The sequence below is a fragment of the Phaenicophaeus curvirostris genome, chromosome 12, assembly GCF_032191515.1.
Source record: "Phaenicophaeus curvirostris isolate KB17595 chromosome 12, BPBGC_Pcur_1.0, whole genome shotgun sequence".
In the NCBI taxonomy this organism is placed as follows: Eukaryota; Metazoa; Chordata; class Aves; order Cuculiformes; family Cuculidae; genus Phaenicophaeus; species Phaenicophaeus curvirostris.
Genome location: NC_091403.1, coordinates 5,864,201 through 5,885,912, shown reverse-complemented (window position 1 = coordinate 5,885,912; position 21,712 = coordinate 5,864,201). Strand labels below are relative to the sequence as shown.

The 21,712-nt window shown below is 42.2% G+C and overlaps 1 protein-coding gene across 1 annotated transcript in view; it reads left to right on the top strand.

Moving 5' to 3' along the window:
• Positions 1-17,117: 17,117 nt before the first annotated feature.
• FBN1 (fibrillin 1) overlaps positions 17,118-21,712 on the top strand; it is a 144,098-nt gene continuing 139,503 nt past the window's right edge. The window contains exon 1 of the mRNA XM_069866952.1: positions 17,118-17,295. Within this exon, the coding sequence (XP_069723053.1) occupies positions 17,144-17,295 (152 nt within the window). The 5' untranslated portion in view covers positions 17,118-17,143. The remainder of the gene's footprint in view (positions 17,296-21,712) is intronic.

Below are 21,712 nucleotides of genomic sequence, written 5' to 3'. Positions count from 1 at the left end.
ACCCCATTTTGCAGGTGTTTCTTAAATAGCACGAGTTAGTGATGTAAAAAGAAGATGTAGTAATGGTCTCCATGGTGCTTAGAAAACTTCTACTTTAAAGGCCTACTCACATTTTTGAAGAGAATTATAAAATGTATCTTTTTTTCCTAGGCTTTTTGGTTTATTTGGAATGGCATTTCATTTCTGGTGATACTGGAAGGAAAAGAGATGTTCTGTTGTTTGGTTACGCAGGGTGGGATTAAATCATACATCTTTTGATTAATATATGTGGTTGTGGGCCAGCAATTCATATCAACAGTAATACAGAAGACTGAAAGGTTATTCTTACTATTACTCTGTGATATTAGAAGAAAAAAGACTGAGTATTCTCTCAAAGATGATATGTATGCCTTTCATATAACAATATTTAACTGCTATAAGGGTTTTCATTTGGTCTCTCAGAATCGAACAGCACTGTCTAGTCTGAGAATCTTTTCAGTTTTAAGAGGAAAATAGTACAAGATTCCACAGAACCCTTCTGAAGAAAAATGTGTTTAACTTCTTTTTAGAGAAACATCCTGCCTGTTTATGTTTCAGGCCAACTGGCAATGCAGAATGCATTACAGCTCTTGGTATGCAGGACAGGTTTGTGACTCAAGACTTTCTCAGGCGCTCTAATGAGAGACTTCTGAATTTCTTGGTGGTGTTTAATGTTGCCCATAAATCCAACCCCACTTCCTTTTCAGTGAAGGTGGGTTTATCATCGTTAGTAGGAGCAAACTGAGGCCACGAGAGACTGCTTGTGCCTAAACAAACATGGGCAGCGGTTGAGTTCAAGGGCCAAATTCCGAGCTCTTAGCTGAGGAAATAGCTGTGGCCTTGTCTGCAGGGGAAAGTTTTTACTAGTTGTCCTCTAAGCCTCACGTGGAGATTTTTTTTGGTTAGCCTAAATGTTTTCCCAAATTGCATAAGGTAGAAAAAGAAGCACATTTATTCCCGTGTAAGAGGTACTTGTACAAGTGTTTAAACCAATATGTTAGATTAATTTGCTCCTTGGGCTAGTCCAGAAACCTTCACCAGATGAAGAAAGCCTATATCTGTAAAGCCAACCATGTAGCTGCCCTGTAGGACATCTCTGACCATTCAGACAGAGCAGCTGAGGACTCCTCATCTCATTGGCGTGCACCAAATATACTTCTCCAAGTAATCCCTCCTCCAAGGTGGGTTTAAGAGCTCTGTAGTTGGTCTCCCAAATGCCACACTTGGTGCCAATGTGCAAACTGCTTTGAAAATCTTCTAAAATGTAACTTCGCGGTAAGTTTAATTTTATTTCTGTTGCCTTGTTCCGTGTTGTTTGTACGCAGAACTCTTACTGATGTTTCTCTGTACCTCTAAAAAAAATATTCCTGTGTTTAAAAGCTCAGTGTTTTCTGTGCAGAATGATCCTAGTCCTGGTAAAGCTTTAAACCAGCTGATGATTTTAACGTGTTTGATTTAGAAGCTGCAATCCCACACTGATGAGGAGGCATCTTCTGCATTGTTGACTGCTGTGGCAAAATCTGAAGGTGCAGCAGATCCCAGCTACAGTGAGGCAACCAGGGGAGTTTTCTTCAGCAGGCTCTATAGCTCTTCCAGGTGTTCCTTCCTCCCTTATGGAGCAGGAGGACGTTACATAGATGGGGAAAAATAAGGGGGGGTGGGAATCTTTCCAGTCTTGGCTCGTAAAAGGGAGACTATTTAAAAATGGATATTTGTTGCCCAACCAGATTTTGTTGCTGTTTCAGTTCACTTCACAGTGCCAGACAACTTCAGTGACCAAAATAGGAATCCATGCAAGAATGTGAATGTAGGTAAGTGAAATCCTTGCTCACCTAATGTTTATTGTGTGTCTTGTTGCACTGAGAACTCTACAACGGTCCAGAGCTACCAATGGGATTTTATATTTTCCTTAATGAGAATCGACTGCAGTGGCCTGGAGGGAAGATCCATACCCAAATGGCAGCAACCATTCCCTGGTGAGTAAAGTTTGAGGAACAAGGAGATATTTAACCCAAGAATCAACAACTCCTAGTCAAAAACATCCCTCAGCCCTCCACCTAACATCAGTAGGAAAGAATGAAGCAATAACACACTAGCACAGGGGTGGCAGCTCCTGGAAGTGGATGGTCAACACCAGGTGGAAAGGGGGATGTCGTGGTTGGACTTGCATAGCTTAGCCAAGATTGTAACAGAATGTAAATGTAAGTGAATCTCTTAAAATGTTTGCCATGTATTTTCACCCACTAACTTAAACTGCTGAAAGGACCTGCTTATTTTAATCAAAAATTAATAACCTGTTATGTCTTTTTGATTCAGGTGATTCCTTGTGTTAATACTGCATTTATAGGAGCCAGACCTGATTTTATTCTAGTGATGTTGCACTTTGGCACTATTTAGCTTAAACATTGTTTAACCACACTCCACCTCCATCCGCAAAATAGCAGAATGCAATTGTATTATTCTCCTTGCTGGATGTTTCTTTATATTTTCTTTAGCTGATTTATCTTGCAGGTATAATGTGTCTGCACATGCCTGCTTAGAACAACCTATCTGTAAAAGTGCATCACTGTATTTTGTACTGGAATAGAGATATGGTGAAAGCTATTTCCGAGATGACTTTTTCTCACTATGTTTAAATTGTAAATAAAATTTATATTTTATGTACCTCTTAAACATCTTTTGCATAGGTAAGTGTGTATAAGATGCTTATATGTGATGCACGGAACAGGAATGCACAGGATGTTTTTGAGCTAATACATTAATGTCAGGTTCTAGTGTTTCAGTTTGTCTCTTCAATGGCCTCTTTCAGTTGGAATAAGCAACAACTGTAGCTATTAATTAAAAAAAAAGAAGAGGAGGTCTTGCGTGGAGTAGATTGCAATTCCCACATTCCTTATTTTTGGTAGACACGTCTGAAACCTTGTCTACTATTATAGCAAGCTGCTATGCACAAGAATAATTATGTGAGTAACTAATCTGAGGCCATGGGAAGATAGGTAGCTTGTTCAGAAAGTTAGGAAGCCTGAACAGGAATGAAAAAAAAGTCTTTAAAATCCTAGGCTAGTACTTCAACTACTAAATTACCTTTTCTTTCTACTTGATGGCTTTACTGTTATACGCTTCTTTGATTCCTCTTTTCTAGTCTAATTTATTCCCTTGTACTTGTTTTAAATGTTCTCTTTATATTGGTCAGGTTTTCCTCTGGCTTCTCCCTCCTTCTCCCTCCTTCTCCCTCCTTCTCCCTCCTTCTCCCTCCTTCTCCCTCCTTCTCCCTCCTTCTCCCTCCTTCTCCCTCCTTCTCCCTCCTTCTCCCTCCTTCTCCCTCCTTCTCCCTCCTTCTCCCTCCTTCTCCCTCCTTCTCCCTCCTTCTCCCTCCTTCTCCCTCCTTCTCCCTCCTTCTCCCTCCTTCTCCCTCCTTCTCCCTCCTTCTCCCTCCTTCTCCCTCCTTCTCCCTCCCAATTTTAATCTTGAACTCTCTTGCCCTTTTGCTTTGCATGGTTTTTTTTTTTTCATTTTTCTTTGTTTGAACTGTGTTAAGAATTGTGTGTGGCTCCTGTCATCCTCTTGTTCAGCCTTTGCTGGAGGCGGGGAATAGATTAATATTTATAATTTTCTTCTCTGGAGTGGCAGATACTATTTTTCCTTGTGTTTTCCTATTTATGATATTACATTATATTAATAAATTACAGTTTACATAATATCACAGTTCTTCTCCACCCTTACCTTTCTAAAAAATGTATTCAGTCCTTTTTCTTGCTGCAAGGCAGAACCAGCTATGCTGATGTTTGTCCAATGTCTTCTCATAGATCTCCAGGAATGGAGATCCTACAACTACCCAGACAAATCCAGTATGATCCTTGCTGCTGGAAGACTGTCTCTCCATTCCCCTTATGTCTTACCTTAACATCTTTTGCTGCAGTTTAAGCTCATTAGTGCTTCTCCAGTGTACTAAAAACACAGAACAAGGATTTCTTTGATGTCATGCTTAAAAACTATTTTCTTTCTCAGTTTTCTCTCATAACACCACTTCTTTCAATCTTTTTTGCATGAGTCACCTTTTAAGATTTATAGGTCTCTTGTTGCGTGTAAAAGTGGAAGGAGTCTAAAGGACAGCAAATGGTAAATGGAAAAAAATTAAACCAGCCTTGGATCTACCGCGCTTGATAATTTTCAGACAGGTTCAAGTGGTTGTCCCTTCTTCTACAGAATTACTGTCTTTGCAAAACATCTTGTTGGTGACTGCAAATGCCTTTCAGGACTGCTGTGATTAAGTCCAACTTAGCCTGTGGATATGCGACTAAGGAGAGCTCTGGCTTGCTTTAGGATTTCTTATCTTGTTACCCCCTTGCCTCTTATTTTACTTCTGTAGCTGGTACTTGCCACTGGAATTTGGAGATCTACTTAGTGCTGTCGAATGTCCCTTTTCCCATAACATCTCAAGCTGGGTATACTTCCCAGAAGTATCGAGATACACAGTAATGTATATATATTTCGGTCATTCATCCTTAAAATTTGCTGTCAAAGCCATTCTTCTGCTGTTGGAACTCTGTTCTCATGTTTCCCTTTGTTCTGTGGGAGTTGCTAAGATTTCCCATTGAAATTTATTTTAAACGTTTGCTCTTTTGTGCAGATTCCCTGCGCGGTCTCGTCTCCCACGGCGTAGATGGGTTACAATGGAGACGATGGTAACCTGGCAGTGCTACAGGAGCACATTACTTGCAGCTGTAGTGAGATTTCACCCAGCATTCTGATGCAGAGTCCTTCACACTTCCAAATTAATCATGCTTTTCTCTCTGTTCTTGTTGCTTGGGTAAATGTTTCACTCTTGTGTAGACTTGGGAAGTGATCTATGTGAGAACCAAGGCTCTTGTTTTCCTGTCTCTTGTATGTCCTTACCTACCAAGCAAGTTTTTAAGCCCAGTGCCTTTTTCACACGTGATAAAATGAATCTTTTTCCATCATATAGCATTGCTTCTTCGGAAATCTGAATACAAGTAAAGAAATTTGTGTTTATTGCCAAATGTTCTGGCCGAACGCCATCCCTGGTGTTCTGGCTTCATCCACATGACGAATGTTCCCTGTCAGCCTGCAGCCTAGTGAGAGGGGACAATGGTACAGAAATACTGTAATTATCTAATCAAATTTTCTTAGAATGTTAAGCAAATGCCATTCTTTAATGCTCTGGTTTTACTATAGCTGTTAATTAACATGTACAAATGCAATTTGTACAGCAAAGCCAAGTAGAGGAAACATTCACTTTTAAGTTACTTTACTCCCCTCTAGTGGTCTTACACCATATATACTTTTACATAACTCAGTCACAATAGATTTAAGGATGGTGTTAATATTCTGTAAAAACCCATAAGTTTACTGGTATCTTCTCCTTTTTTCTGCTCATCATCTCTTTCGATAGAGAAACCAGTTCAGTCACTGGGATTCTTACCAATGTAACTCTAAGAAAAAGTGTTCTTTGTATGTTAACTTAAATTAAAGGCTGAACTGCACCCCCAGCTTTAAAATCAGCACATGAGAGATGAGAACCTGTAGGTTCATAATGGAAATTTCTCCTTTTTCCAGTAATCCTGTGGGTTTCTTTTCTCAAGATGTTGTAATTGGTGCTATGTAGGTGTGCAGTGCGAGCTTCGTTTATCAAGCGTTAATGGGTAAGTTCCTGGCTAAATGTTAATTTGCTTCCCAAAGTCTGTATTTTAGAAGTTTTGAAATGACTTGTTAATGGGGAGAAGATAGGGCACCTCCTAAAATGCTTGTATCCTCCTCCTTCTGCTCAGAGAGAGGATATTAAGAAAAATAAGGATAGAGGATTCCCTTTCTGCTCTTTTCTAACTACGCACTCATAGCTTTTCCATTTTCTTCTAGAGTGCCTTGGAATAATATTTGAAAGAAAAGGAAAGGGAATAAGAGGGATAAAAAGTAAATACAGAAGATGTTGATAGTTTTCCATTTGAAAATACAGTTCTATTAAAATACCTTTCAAATTGTGTTTGTCTTCATGTTTAGTTATGAAAAAAAAATGGAAACGTTCCAAGAAACAAAACATTTTAACACTATTTGAGTGAAGCTTTTTGTTCTAAAATGAATCTTCATTTGTAAACTTTTGTGACTCTCAAAAGTAAAAATTTAAATGAAACCAATCTGGCCTTTTTTCCGCATGATTTTTCTTCTGTGGAAAACTTAAGTATCTCACTTTCCTTCCAAGCTGGAAGGAAACCAAATGTGAAAAGTAAAATCCTTCCTAAAATGTAACTCCTGTCTTCCTGCAGTGCTCTTACAAGAGATTATTTGCCTGTGTCAGCGATGCGTGTTATAATAACCAATAGCTGGGGAAACTATTTCCTACGTTTCTCAAGATTGTTCCCTTTAGGTCATTAGCAGATAGTTCTAATAAACATGAGCTAAGCCAGTAGAGGCCTTGACTCTATTTATCATTGCGGATGTCTGAGCAGTCCCCGTGGGAAGTTGTGTCCAATTCATGAGCCAGGGAGTTTTACTTGTTCTTAACTCTTCTCTTGAACAGCAGCGTCGACAGTCAAACAATCAAAATCATTCACATGTACACGTGCAGGAGGCAGGTAGAATGCGTAATGTGGAAATAAAATGATCTGTAGAGCTAGAAAAAGCAGGCAGGCAGTGCAGGGATTTCTTTACACAAATGAGCTGGCGGGCTCTGCCTTTGGGAACACGTGGGCCTGGGAAGGGAAGGATCCGATGGGGATGTTCTACCTGGGAATTCCACAGCTCTGCCACTCCAGCACTGCAGTGCTGGAGTTTGATGGCTGGAACAAGTTTTCCTGCCTCCTTTGGTCGTATTGCTCTTATTCTTCTCTGCAGGTTCAGTTTTGTGAGTTCTCTGCATCAAGTCTATTTAGTGGTCCCTGAACATTGCAATTTCAGGCATGCATGTGGTCCTGTACCTCCCTCCAAGATGCACGTGTGGTGGTTTAAGAGCTCTGCAGCTTAACACGTGAGTGAAAGTAGGACTTGTGGGTTCTCGTGCTTAGGAGAACAGGGCCCTTGGCCAGTATGGATTCAGACTAAATGATTCTAGGTCCCTGAAACAGAGAAAATCTATTGAAACATTGTGCCTCAGTAGAAGTATCAGAGAAGATACTGAATAGATTCTACTGTGAAGCTCGTGATCCCTGTAACCCTGCTTGTCAGAGCACAGAAACACAGAGTGGCTGAGGTCAGCGAGGAGCTCTGGAGCTTCCTGAGGATTGCAGGACATGACAGGGCACTAAAACACTGCACGATGTCGGCTCTTCATTTCTATTAGGAAGGTCACCGTTGTTACTACCAGAAGAAATGGTAGGATTGAGAAGAAATATTTGCTGCACCCCCCCATAGTTATTCTCATCCCTTTTTGTAGTTTTGTAAAAATCAGACTGTTCACAAGGAAAATAGGTCTTAGAAACGACTATGCAAGTTGTCATATTTGAAAGGTGTGAGATCTAGGTATGGTAAATGAAGTTCTGGAGTCATCCTATAGGTGACATGTTTCTGCCTTGTTGTCGTAGTGTCTTTCCACCTCGGCTACAGTTTGCTGAGACCCAGAATCGAATTGCAATGGCTAATGGAAACTTGCTTGCTGTGCTGTTAGTACAGCGCAATAGAGCCACAATCTCACTTGGGGTTTCTGAGGGCTTCTGGAATATGAACAACCTTATAAATTAAATCCCCACGCTGTCTGCTGAGTGCTTTCTTGCAGAAGTACTGGCAACTGTGGAGCAAGCATATTTTTGCTGATCATCTGAAGACCAGCAACTTCTACACCTGGCAGCTGTCAGACAGCTTTTTCTCAAAAAGAAAAAAAAAAGGCTGTTTGCTGGTAGCTCAGGATCAGAGCTGAACAGTGCAGGCTCAGATAGGTTTATAGCTGGGATTTGCAGATTAACACACCGTTGTACTTCCCAGCATCATCCTGGGTTAAATCCCATCTGCGTTCTACATGAGTGCAAGAAGTTCTTAAGACTTTCTTTCTACTCTGACCCTTCCATCACAGTTAGCAGAACACACAATATAGTTCTAAATGTGTTGGAAGAGCTCTCTTCTCGAGGATGGGATTTGACTAAGCACAAGGCTAACCTTTCCTATTTTATGGGGTTTAGTCAGTGGCATAATTACCACTATTTTCTTAAAAATATCTCATTTACAAAGATGATCAGAGGGCTGGAGCACGTCCCGTAAAAGGACAGGCTGAGAGAGTTGGGGTTGTTCAGCCTGGAGAAGAGAAAGCTCAGAGGAGACCTTATAGGGAGCTTCCAGTACCTGAAGGGGCTGCAGAAAAGCTGGGGAGGGACTGTTGACAAAGGCTTGTGGTGACAGGACAAGGGGCAGTGGGTATAGAATGGAGAGGGGCAGATTTAGACTAGACCTAAGCTTTTTGAATGCTGAGTTGCCCTAGAAAAAGCAACTTTTCCCAGGATTCCGTGGGGAATGACTGCTGTCAGCACATGCATATCACTGATCCACTGAAATAATATAATGGTGCAGTTGATTTTGTAATGTATTTAGCTCTGAATTTGTCACCATTGAACATGTGTATTAGAGCGTGATACATATGTGAATTCGAAAGACTTATTATTTTTACAAGTTGGAGTAAATTCAAAAGGCTTTTTTTGTTTTGTTTTGTTTTAGACCACACTGCCAAGATTTCTCTTTGTATTTTCCCTATGCAAGACCAGCTGTTTAGTCAGCAAGACTGCACAGACCTGTTGCTGCTTTACTGTTTGGAGCAAACTCAGGTAGGCAAAGAGCCTTGTGTACAGACCAAAGAGTGGGGAGGACTGTGTATTTTGAAAAGGAGGAAAGACTTTGTAGCCAGTTGAAGGGAAGGGGTTGTTTCCAGTTCTCCCTAACATATCAGGATCCATGTAATACACTCTTTCCAGAAAATTCCCTTCTCTAGCTCAGCGTAGCTGATGGGATAGCGTTCACCACACTGAAGTCAGGGCATGCTCCCAAGTCCACTGAAATAAGCAGAGGGAAGAAAATTATCTCATGTTTTGGACTCAGCTTGTAGTGCCAAATGAAGTTTCTCCAGATCATTGCAGTGCACAGAAACCCTATTTTCCCAATAGTTTATCATAAAATGCGTCCAGACTGGAGCCACTGAAAGATTTCCTTATCTTGAAAAGGCTGCATGAATCTCCTTATTTACATCACCCACTGTTTCATCCATAAAATTAGGCTTCCTTCCTTCTACTGATGAACACGAGTGGGAAAAGTCAGCCTTGCTATATATCCAGATATCTATAGATAGATAGATAGATAGAGATGTCCTTTTTCCCAAGCATCTCCTGCCCATGAGTGTTTTTCCTTGGCTCTTCCCTACAGCTGTAAGATGACATTTCCTCTGCTGGCTGTGCCTGTTCGACCTCTTTTCTTATTTGTCTAAAGTTATGTGATATTTTTGGGAGGATATTGAAAGTCCACAAAGCTAAAAACAGTTTTCAAGATTTTTATTTACAATACCTAAAGTGTCAAAACCTGCCCCTTCAAAAAAGAAATGGAGCAGATCAACCTCTTTTGAATTCCACCCCATTCATCACCCATTTCAATAGCAATTTTGGGTGGATCTGGTGTTGATAATTTGCAAGCCATCAGGAATATTTGATAGGCAGTATTTTGCAAAGGCTTGTAGTGATAGGACATAGGGGAATGGGTATAAACTGGAGAGGGGCAGATTTAGATTGGACATAGGGAGGAATTTCTTCACCATGAGGCTGGTGAGGACCCTGGGGAAGCTGTGGCTGCCCCATCCCTGGAGGGGTTCAAGGCCAGGTTGGATGGGGCTTTGGGCAGCCTGGTCTGGTGGGAGGTGTCCCTGCCCATGGCGGGGTGGAACTGGATGGGCTTTAAGGTCCCTTCTGACCCAAACTATTCCAGGATTCTATGATTGAAGATGTACGCACTATGAAATGGATCGTGTTCCATCCAGTGTTGTGTATAAGAGACCTGATGGGCTTTTTGAGGCAATGAAGACCAGCTGCTGAGCCTCATGAACTTGATAAAACAGCGCCCTGGTAATTCTCAGTAAATTTTCATACTTTCAACAGCCAGGGAGGGAAAAAGTCCCGAAATGATTTTGTACCCAGTAAGAAATCCCAGATTCTAGATGAGACTGTCTCAATTTACTGGCATCTAAAAAAACTTTAAGAAATGAATTCAGCCTTTGGGAAGTTACTGAATCAAGAGAAGTGCAGATCAAAGCTGTTCTGAGCTACTGACTAGCTGGAGACTACTCATGCTCATATGTGAGTCAGTCGTGCACCCTTGCAGTGGAGGTTGGCGGCTGCATACGGGGCCGCATTTGTGGGGCGTGACTAGACAGTGGAAGGAAGGGATTCTTCTCCTCCCTTAGTACTTGAGAAACTGCTTCTCCAATATTGTATCGAGCTCTGGGCTCCCTGGTACAGAAAAAAAACCCAAAACCAAGACAAAAAAGGCCCAACCATTGATGAGTGGAGTAGGCCTGGCAAAGGGCCACCAGGATGGTTAGAGGCTAAAGCGACGCTCTCCAAGGGTTCACTTAAGAAGAAAAGGTTAAGGAGGATCTTCCTGCTGTCTTCGGGATATAGGAGAGACAGAGCTGACTCTTCTAGATGGGAGGCAACAGACACGTTCTAATAAGGGAAATTCCTACTAATTATTAAGAAAAAATAATCACAATGAAGGTTATAAAACAATGGAGTAGGTTACTCTAGAAACGCGACTGTCCATCCCTGGAGAAACTCGACTGGTGAGGCCCTGAGCAGCCTACTCTTAGGTTAATCCTGCTCCGAGCAGGGGACTGGACCAAATGACCTCCACGACTCCCTTCCAACCTTAATTCGTCACTGATTCTATGAAAGCTGTATGCAATGCTGTCATAGTGTTATTTCTCAGAGGAAGGGCCTTGCAAATGGAATGTGTTGGGTTCAGGGTCTAATCCCTGGTCTCTTATTACCTATTTTATTATTTCAAATGCATCATGGGGCAACTCCCTATCAACCAAGACATCTCCTAGCTAGAGGAACACTGGGATGGAAAACAGAGGCAGAGACGCTCCAATCCCTTGCTGACACAATGTCTGAAGGAATGTGGGGCCTGATTCAGCTTTCTTTGTTCGAGTCAGTAGGGAGTTCTGCATAAATGAGAACTACAAGAAGAGACTCCTAGTTACTGATTTCCACCCACTTGGAATGTACTAATAAAAAGTTGTATCCGTTTTGCTCAACGTCTTAGCCTGAAAATTTACCCGGCGGTTGGCATGTCTCGCTAAGCCATTAAATTTGTTCCACTTTGCTTCTGAGCTTACAGGTGGGATTCAAGAGGACAGGTGGGATTTAAGTGGTCATCTGGGACAAATGTAAGATTGAGGAAACTCAGCATGAAATTGCTGCTCTGGCAACGTTCCTGTTAAGTCTGCCAGGGTTACAGCTGACAGAAAGTAGTAGTATCTCTATTTCCTTCTCCTGTACTGAGGCTGGATTAACTTTTTATATGTAAATAAAAACAATTGCTATTGTCAAACTTTGTTTTTTCTATCTGTACATATAGTGTTACATTTGCCAATGTATGACTGGTACAGAACTTCTCTAAAAATGGTACCGAGAAGGGTGTGTCTGACTTAGGGAATTGCTCAAATTTCCTTGTGCTTTTTTTGTCACTGATACTGAAGAATCCAGGTGTTTTAGAGTAAGAACATTGAGATCTTAGTAATGACAAATCCAGTTATTGTTTAACTCCTGAAATTTTTGGTGGGGTGCTACCAAAATTTGCCTTGTTCTTGTAAATTGAAGGGATTGTTTTGTTTAAAAGAACGTAAATTCTGTGCTAAAACTATTCCCTACATGTATAAATAGGAGAGATATTCTCAATCTGTATAAAATGTAATAGATTCATGGTCATCTAGAATACAATTGAGATAAAACGCTGGATTTTTTCCCAGAAGCACGTAGGCTGATATTGTTTAAGGCAAGAGAGACTTTTCCTTTAATTCTTATAATATTACAGAAATACTACCTCAACACTTTGCGCAGTATCACAAATTCTGGATTTCTATTCTAATGTGGCTTGGATTTCTTCCTCCATCATTATAAGATCAGCTGATAGATGAAAAAGATAAAATCAAACCATTTGTAAAAATGAAATAAATCTTAAGTGGAATTTGTTCCCTAAAAGCTATCATTAATGGATTTCATAGCTAGTTATCACAGCTTTTCTGACCAAACAGTATTAAGGAAAATGCATTATAGTTTGTTTTATTTTGAGTTACGTATTTCTTTTTTTTTTAGATTTAAACTGGTTAATTGGTTGTCTGGATGTAATTACTGTTTGTGTTTGTCATGTACTTAAAAAAATACACACACCAAAACTTTCCCACACTATTTGTTTTCATTGGCGTAATCAAGGCTTTCTTTATTAAGAAATATGTAAGATGAATGTACTTTTTTTTTGCTCATTTGGGTTGGAGTGAATGTGCAGATCAAAAAATAGAATTACTCCACAAGTTCACATAAATTATAATAAAAAACCCTAACTGAAATAAACTCTCAAACTCTATCACAGTGCTTCCATATGGTGAGATTTCTTTTTGTTTGCTACAGTTCAAAACGAGTCAATTGTCTAAAATATGAAAATTCTGATAAGCACCCTACAGGATGAGAGGGAAGAATGTTTGTGCGAGATGAAAAGGTGAAGGCCAGGAAGGAGGGAGACCAGCACTTTGCATCACTGAACGCCAAGATCAGCAGCACTGAAAACTTCAGTTCTATTTTGTTATGAAAACCAAAGAGCAGGACAAACAGGTATTTCTGACAATCGGTTAAATTTTAATAGTTAAACCACTGTATGAAATGATTTGTGTGTTTGATGCACGGGCAGGTAAGCCTTGATTTAAAGTGTGTGTATGTTTATGTAAATATTTAGGATCACTGCTTCCAAGCTGCTATCTAAATGCAAAAGGTAGTCTATGTGTTTTCTATTATTCCCTGATATAATTACCTATAATTACCTTCCCCTGATCTTCCCACAATTGATGCCATCTACATCCTCCAAGATACAGGTCTAAGATCCTCAAAATTATCTGGAAGGGTCAACACCGTGGGAAAACAGTTGTTTATGTGTTATGGCAAATCCCATTGTGCGTGTAGCAATTGTTTGATGCCTTGTTCCTGGTGTCTTTTCTTCCTGGGTTTGATCAAGGAGCTGAAATATCACCGAGCTTCTTGCTCTCGGTTGATCCGGGAGTTCAGCTTTTTGTTTGTCATGGGAGACAGCGATCGGCTGGGTGATCAGAATTGCTTCTTTGTTTTGCTTCTTGAGTGAAACTTCTGAGTGGATGACAAGTGCTTTGAAGGCCATAGAGGAATCTGTTTGTCCAGATGCTCTTCAGAGTCCAAATGTTTGCAGAGGCTCAAGTGGCTGCAGCAAAGCGTGTGTGTCACCCTTACTAGTAGCCCTGCTCAGCAGCAGAGACCAATCTGTTTTAAGTCTTCTGCTCCTAACAGTGTATTTTTCTAGTGGTTTGGGAACCCAGGTGGGCACTATTTTAAAGCTGTCAATAATTTAAATTCTTCTGATATATAAGCATGTTCCTTACAATGACACACCAGAAGCTGATGATGTGCTGCATATTTCACTAGATTAATGAACGGACAGCTCACATATCATGTAACATTACTTCATATAGTGTAATCCACATTTCTGCAAGATACCAAATAATACATCATAAAATGCCCTAGAAGATATACAAAAATCCTCCCGTTAACCTGTGACATAGAGTAGATATTTTTCTGGTAGCTTATCCAGAAAATTAAAGTGGTTGAAACAGAAAATGTTGAAACGGAAAGAATGTTTGAGTAAATAGTAACCCAGAATTCCTTTCATAACTCACTTTTGTTTACTAGTAAATTGTGTCTTTGCATTATAAACATAATTAGTAAATAGCTGACAAGATTTTTTGCAGTGCTTTGGTTTAAACGTACTTACCTTCTATATTCACTATATAAATGTTTAAATTTTGCTGTACACATAGATGAGAGTGAGGAAAGAGTATTGCATACCAATGTACTCTGTGTCCTGGATTTCTTAAGAGTAGAGACAGTTACTACCACCCTTGTCCTGGTCTGTCTTTTGAGCATATTTTACTTTGCTACTGCAAAAGACAAACAAAATCCTTTACACAACTCTATGTTGTCTTTTCAATGAGCATAGACATAGAAAAGCCCTACCTTTCTCTGCCTAGGTGGCAGAGAAACAAGAAATACTTTCAAAAAAACCAAATTCCTATTTATCCATGTGGATTGTAACAGGAAAGTCAATATTTCACATGCATTGAAACCCCTAATTTCTACCTCTGTGGCGCAAGCCACACAGCAGTAACATTCTGCATCCAGAATTAATTCCCTTGATTAATTTTGTACACGTTACAAGCTAGTGAAGTAAGGTTGGGCCTAATTCAGACATACTCTGAACCCCTTACTGATTTCTTGGGCCAACAAATCATGGTATTTCACCACACATCTACATCTCACCTGTATTTTAACTGTTTGCCTGCAAGTTTTCATGCTAAACTGTTAATCAGTGACATTGGAACAGCCAAAATCAAACCCCTGTTTTGTAATTTGCAGAATCCATCACTTTCCTGGATGATAAGAATCAGCCAAAAGGATTAGAATGCTGTTATTGTGGTGAGCACACACAAATACAGCCTCTCCTGTGCTTGTTTAAATACTTCGGTATGTTTAGAAGGATAACACATATTTATATGCACGATATGAAAAGTACTATAAACTGATTTAAACTATGTATTTCAAACAGCATCTATCTCATTTTGTGTCATCATTATATTTCAGCTATAAACAGAGATTGGTACTAGGAAATCTTTTCCCTAATAGTAGGTTAGTGGTGCATGATAAACCATCCAGTCATCTTTGGGCAGGGTGGTTTGGCAGCTGCTGTGGGTGAGTGGTCAGCTTCTTGCTTGTAAAATTGTGCGGCTGAGCTTTTGCAACATCAATTCAATAATCCCAGAACCAGTCACCATCAGTACCTGCCTTAGACTAATCGAGAATGCCTGCAAAATTAGGAAATCCAACACTTCTGCCAAGATATTTATGTGAGAAGCATCAGAATGCATAAATGTAATTTACTTCCAGTTTACAAAGTTTGCTGTTTTTTTGGTTTTATATTTTCTGGGTGTGTGGAAATGGGGTTGTGGCATTATAGACCTATTTGACTGGAGAGTACAACCTGGGCCAGAACTCTATTAACTGTGCCTCCCGCACCCCAAATTATTTCAGTATTAATACTTTCTATCTTTTAAAGGCTTGTACTGGTTTGTTACTCTTCAGGAGTTCTAAACCAGCCTTGGGTGGTCACGGACAAATCTCTAGAGCATAAGAACCGCAGAGTGCATTTTTTGACTTTCCTTGATGGCTTTGTTGCGGAGCTGCCTGTAGCAATTGAAGGGTACGTGGAGGAGAGCTCGGTGTGTCAGTGCCATGCTAGAAATGCATCATTCATTCTGCAGCCACCTCTAAGGTAAAGCCAACATTGTTGCTGGTTTTCCTTACCAGGGAAATAGAGACGATGATCATAGAATAACCAGGTTGGAAGAGACCCACCGGATCATTGAGTCCAACCATTCCCATCAAACACTAAACCATGTCCCTCAGGACCTCGCCCACCCGTGCCTTAAACACCTCCAGGGAAGGTGACTCAACCCCCTCCCCGGGCAGCCTCTGCCAGTGCCCAGTGACCCTTTCCGTGAAAATTTTTTTCCTAATGTCCAGCCTGAACCTCCCCCGGCGGAGCTTGAGGCCATTTCCATGATGTTGTTTCTTGAGCTGCTACACAGATGCAAAACGCTGCACCCCTAGGACATATATATATATATATTTATTTTTAGCTGGAGGTAGAGGCTTCCACTTCTTTTGGTCCCCCCAGTCCCGTGCAGCATTCCAGGCTGGGGTGCCTCTCGGGTCCCAGCATTTCTCCGGGCCCCCCCGCATCCCGCTGGGACTGCACAGCCCTCCAGGACCCTGCGCCCCCACCCCCGGGACCCCGCGCATCCCTCCCATCCCGCCGGGAACCCCGCATCCCTCCGGGTACCCCCTACATCCCACCCTGGCACTCCGCATCCCGCAGGGGCCGCGCATCTCACCGCGGGAACCCGCATCCCACTGGGACCGCGCACCTCGCCCCGGGAACCCGCATCCCTCCGGGTCCCCTGCATCCCTCCGGTCCCCTCGTATCCCGCCCCGGGACCCCCCCCCGCCCCCCATCCCTCCGGGACCCCCCGCCCCCCGCGGTCCCCCCGCATCCCACTGCGACCGCGCATCTCGCCCCGGGAACCCGCATCCCTCCGGGTCCCTCGCACCCCGCTGGGACCCCCCCATACCCCGCGGTCCCCCCGGGATCCCCCGGTGCGCCCCGAGCCCCCAGGGCGGCGTTCGGGGGTGGGGGGACGCTTTTATTCCCCCCTCTCTCTCGCGAGAAAGTGCAGCGCGGGCGATACTTGAAGAGGAGGGGGGGGTAGAGGGTGGGAAGAGAGGAGGGGAAAAAGAAGGAGGAGGAGGAGGAGGAGGGAGGGGGCATCTGGCTCCGCAGCTGGATCGGCGGTGGGTGCAGCGGCCGCAGCTGGAGGCGCAGCGGGAGCGGCAGCGGCGGCTCCAGCGGGTGCGACCCTCGCCGCGGGGGCTTCTCCCGGGGCTGCGAGCCGGGCTGGGAGGGGGAGGAGGGTCTCTTCGTGCCTGGGGGGGTGGGGAGGAAGGAGGCGCATCCAGCCCCGGAGCGGCTCCGGCCGTGGGTGCCGGGGGAGGGAAGGGGGAGCCGGGGCAGCCCCTCCACATCCCCCGGGCGAGCGGGGGGGCGGCCGCGCCCGCTTTCCATCTCTCCCTTCCTCCTTTAATGCCTTATTTTCCTCCTTTAATCCCTTCTTTCCCTTCTTTAATCCCTTATTTTCCTCTTTCATCCCTTATTTTCCTCCTTTAGTCCCCTTTTTTCCCTCCTTTAATCCCTTTTTCCCCCTTATTCCCCTCGCAGGAGCGGGGACCGGCGGAGAGGAGGAGGAGGAGGAGGACGAGGAGGAGGAGGAGGCGGCGGCCGCTCGGGGGACGCGATGTGGCGGGGGCGGCTGCTGGGGCTCGCCCTGGGGGTTGCGGTGCTCTGGGCATCCCAGCCGGGCGCTGCCGAAGCGGGGAGCGCCAAGGAGAGCCGAGCCAGCCGGGCCAAGCGGCGAGGGCAGGGCGGCGGGCACGATGCGCTCAAAGGGTAGGTGCGGGGAATAAGCGGCTTCGACGTGTGTCCGTGTGTCTGTGCGCCCTTGTCCGTCCTTCTTCAGCGTGGGAGAGGCCCCCCGGTGCCCCTGCCGAGGAGGGGGGAGTAGGTTGTGGGATGCTCCCGGCTGCGGGATGCTCCGGGATGCTCCGGGAGGATGAGCCGCGGAGCTGGGGCGGCTCCGGATTAAAAGGGCTTGTGCCTTCCTCTCTCGCCCCAAATTTCTGCTTTGCTTAAAAATCAGCAAAGCGACGGGGCCCGGAGACCAGCCCGTGCCCTTTCCGTCCGCTGCCCTGTCCCCACTTTAAACTTTTTAGGATGAGCATCCTTTGCGCTCTGGTTTTCCCGGCGTTCTGGTGACCTGCGAGCGGCTCCAGGCAAGAATAAAGCAACATTTTTGGGTATCAGAGTTCTCCAGGACTGCTCTCAGGCAGCCCGAGCGTACAGGACCTCAAAATCGTTACGAAACATGGTGGTACATGCTCTGCTGAGGTTTTTTTTTTTTTGCAGGGTGAATCTGTGTCAGGCAAACCCTTTTCCAAGTTCTAAGGGAGCACCTTTACCTTGCAAAAATAATCGTCAAGTCAGCTGAAAGGCGTTGTGTGTGCGCAGCTGAAAATTTAGTTTGCTGTAAAGGTGAAAAGCCTTGTGATATTGGAAGAAAAAAGTGGTTTCCTTTTTCAGCCCGTAGCCAGATTTTTCACTCATCAGGCAGAGGGCACATGCAGCAAAAATTATATGGGGATTGTTATGCTCCAGTAAGGGATGCAAGATATTTTCTTTCTTTTCCTGGTTTTCTCTAGCAAACTTTATTTTTAGAGGCCTTGATGAATATGCTGTAATTCCTCATACTTGTTTAGTATTTTTATTTAAATTCATATTTACTTTATTTACTCTTTAGTGCTTGATTGGAATAGGTTGATGTTTTTAGACCCCAAGCTGCAGAAACGGGTGCAAGTTATCCCTGTGTCTTTCAAGGATCTGATTATGTAGGGCCAGACTCACTTATTTATTTTCTTTATATCTCGTCACAAGAGAAATGGACAAAGTAGATCCTTCCTGTGACAAAAACTATTCTAGGGGGTGAGGATATTAGTAAGTGGGTAAGTAGGACTAACTGCAAGCAATAAAAGATTATAAGCAGTCTTTTTTAGAAAGAACCCTTATTCTTCAGGATGTTTTAAAAAACTTTCTCGTGGTAGAGTTCTGAGTTAGTACCAAACCGACGCATAATATTTTATTTTATTATTTTATTTTCTGTGTCCCATCTAGCAGGTCTGCTGACTTGATGGACTTGGTGGGAGTTAGAGGCATATTTAGTGGAGAGATTTTATCCTTGACTATGTAGCTGTTGCTCTAAAGCTGTGCTGTTTAGGTAATAATAGTGCCTCAAAAGGTGATATTTCAAGCGTAAATTTTTGTTTTAAGCCAAAATGGGTTAGGATAAATATTTAGTCATGTGAGTTGACTCTTAGGTTTAACTGGAGCCTTCAATTGATTATTTGTTTTGCAATGATTCTTTCTTTTATTGTTTATTGCTGAGTTTCATATCTACTTAGTCATTTGTAAATCTAGAGATAATGGCAATATCAGTTTTAGGTATTTTTTTATCTTGCTTAGTTAGTTGGAATATTACACACCTGAATGAATCCCCTTGGGAAGCAGGTTCTGAACAAGAATATAATAATTTGCCAGACGATCTGAGATACAGTAAGGAGAAAATAAAATTAACAGCTTGGTTGCTTGTTAGACCTTTTTCTTTAACTCTCACTTGAGGCTGAGTGTAGAGTCCCCAAATCGCTTGAAGGTGGTTATTAAGGCACAGTCATGTTTATCATTGTTGGGTGAATCCTGATGGATATTTACACTTTAGAAATTGTGAGCACTTCCTTAGGTGTGGGACTGGACTGTACAGTTTGAATAAAAGCGCCTGTCATTTTAACAGACAAGGTTGGATCTAATTCTTTGGAAAGCCAGATGGAAAACATATTTTGAATGTACAGGAACTGTATATACATTAGACAAGGAGAGTTCATTGTTATTGAAGGACTAAAACACTAAATGTGATTTTACAAGAAGACATACTATTTTTTTAACTTGTTCATCAGTGCAAATACATTTGGGAATCTGAGAGTTGTAACCCAAGTCATAACAGATGCTGGGAAACTTTATTTCCATTTTATTGTAGTTGACAGACTTTTTTTTTCTTCTTTTTGCACTGAACTCCTGCTCTGATTGTTGGAGCATGGGGATACATTTTTGGAGAAAACCCTTTACATTTAGACTTTTTGTGCGTTTGATGATAATGACTATTGAAAATCTTAGCTTTTAAAAATATTGAGGTTAGTCTCTGTGTGAATACTGGTCTTGTATATTAAAACGAGGAATTCTGAGATCTGTTTCAGTTCTCATGATGTTTTTACTGCAGGCTGTTGATTGCAGGAGATGTTTGCTGTTAGTCCTTGTGACATTTGCCTCATTGTTTGTGCCAGTGAGCTGTCTGAACATATAATATGATTCTAGAAGTAGATTTTAACTTTAATAATTACAGATTATTTGGAAATGCTTCTTATGTACTCATTTTAAGACTTTAAAGTTGCTGGTCATGTAGCTTGAATTGGTCCAGCTACAAAAGTAGTGGCAGTGAAGTCCTTATAGTGCCTTCAGTGTCTGATCTAAGGCAGCGTGTTTGTGCTCGTACCTGGTGCCTTGAAGTGATCAGAAAGCAATCGGAACAAAGGCAGTAATTATTTCAAAATATAAGTGGGTTCTCCATTCATGGAAACGTTGCTGGAATCCGCTGTGATTCAGCAATTTAAAGTAATAAGCTGTTACTCGGATGCTTTTATCCTCTGGATCTCCAAAACCTTAACACAAATGATGATGTATTGAATTATAAGGCATCAAGCCATTATTCTGCTGTTCCTTAAGCACCTAAGAATGTAACACCAACTTCTGAAGAAATAGAAAAACTCTCCACGATGGGAAGGTTTTTCTAGAGCAATGTAATACTTTCAGTCAACCATTTAAATGTGTTTCAGTCATTAGAATATAAAGTTAGAAGTGATTTACTGGTGATTTGGATTAGGATTTCCCATTTTCTGATGATGCTGGACAAAGATGACGAACTGTAATGAGAATCAATCAGTTTTTAATAGTATTTTAAGCCAGGTTTATCATGTTTATCAGTCTCTCATCCGTATAAGGGCTGAAGAAAGCAATTATTTGCTTAACAAACAGCTCAGCAGAAATTGTAGTACTAAAATTTCTTCAAGATAGCTGAATTGGGATGTGACTGATTAAGACACTAGTTAAATGCGTTTGCGCAAGAATGATTTCTGTGGTTTTATTAAGTTGAAATGATAGTGAATCTTGCAGAATGGAACAGTTGGCTCCAAAATGATTCACAAAACTCTTGGATTAAAGCTATTCAACAGGGATTGAGTTTTTTTTCTACCAATTTCTTTTGATATTCCAAAATGAAGTCCACTGGTTTACACTTGCTTGAGTAAACTCCATTGGATTTGACCCTTTTTTGTGCATCGCTGCTTCTTGAAATAAAATAGATCTTATAAATCTATAACATAATTCCAGTATTCAACTATATAATTAAGGCTTCTGGTTTTCGTTTTAAACCAATATTTACCACTAAATGCCCGCTGAAGCTAAGCAGACTTTCCATACCAGTAAATATTGGTTTATACTGTAAAACCTCAAACATTTTTCTTACCACTTTTGGCTTGCATGCCTCTGGCCGGCTGCTGGTGCAACACCTTGTCAGTGTCACTTTGTGAGCAGGAGGCAGCCTGAATACTTGGAAATAAAAATCTTGATTAAAAATACAGGGGCAGCACGACCGACCTCCTTCCAGTCCTTGGCGACTTGCGGGGTAGAATCATACAATCGTGGAATTATGAAATAGCTTGGGTTGGAAGGGACCTTAAAGATCATCCACCCCTCTGCGATGGGCAGAGACATGTCTGAGACATGTCAGAGACAGGGGTAAAGCCTGTATGGACGATGAAGAATTCTTATGCCAGTGCATCCTAATGTAAAACCCGAAGTCCTTGACAACTACACGCAGTGTTAAGATTTTGCGCCTCTCTGAATTTACGTGCCAGTGGTTGTGGTACTATTGTTTGGTTATTAAATTATCCTTGGAAATCTAATTCTAGAGTGAGATGAGTTCGTAGATCTTGGCACTGTGTCTCATGTACCTGCTTCCTTTCTTTCAGTAGGACTGCATGATGCAATTCTGTGTAGGTGTGACTTTCTTTGGGGAGCAGGATTTATGGGTGAGGAGTAGGGAAAGGTGACAGAACCAGGCAAAAAGCCAGCACTGAATCTATTTTGTGGCTGGCAATAGCTGTTACTAACACTTGTTAAAGGGGTAATATTTAAAGAGGGGAAT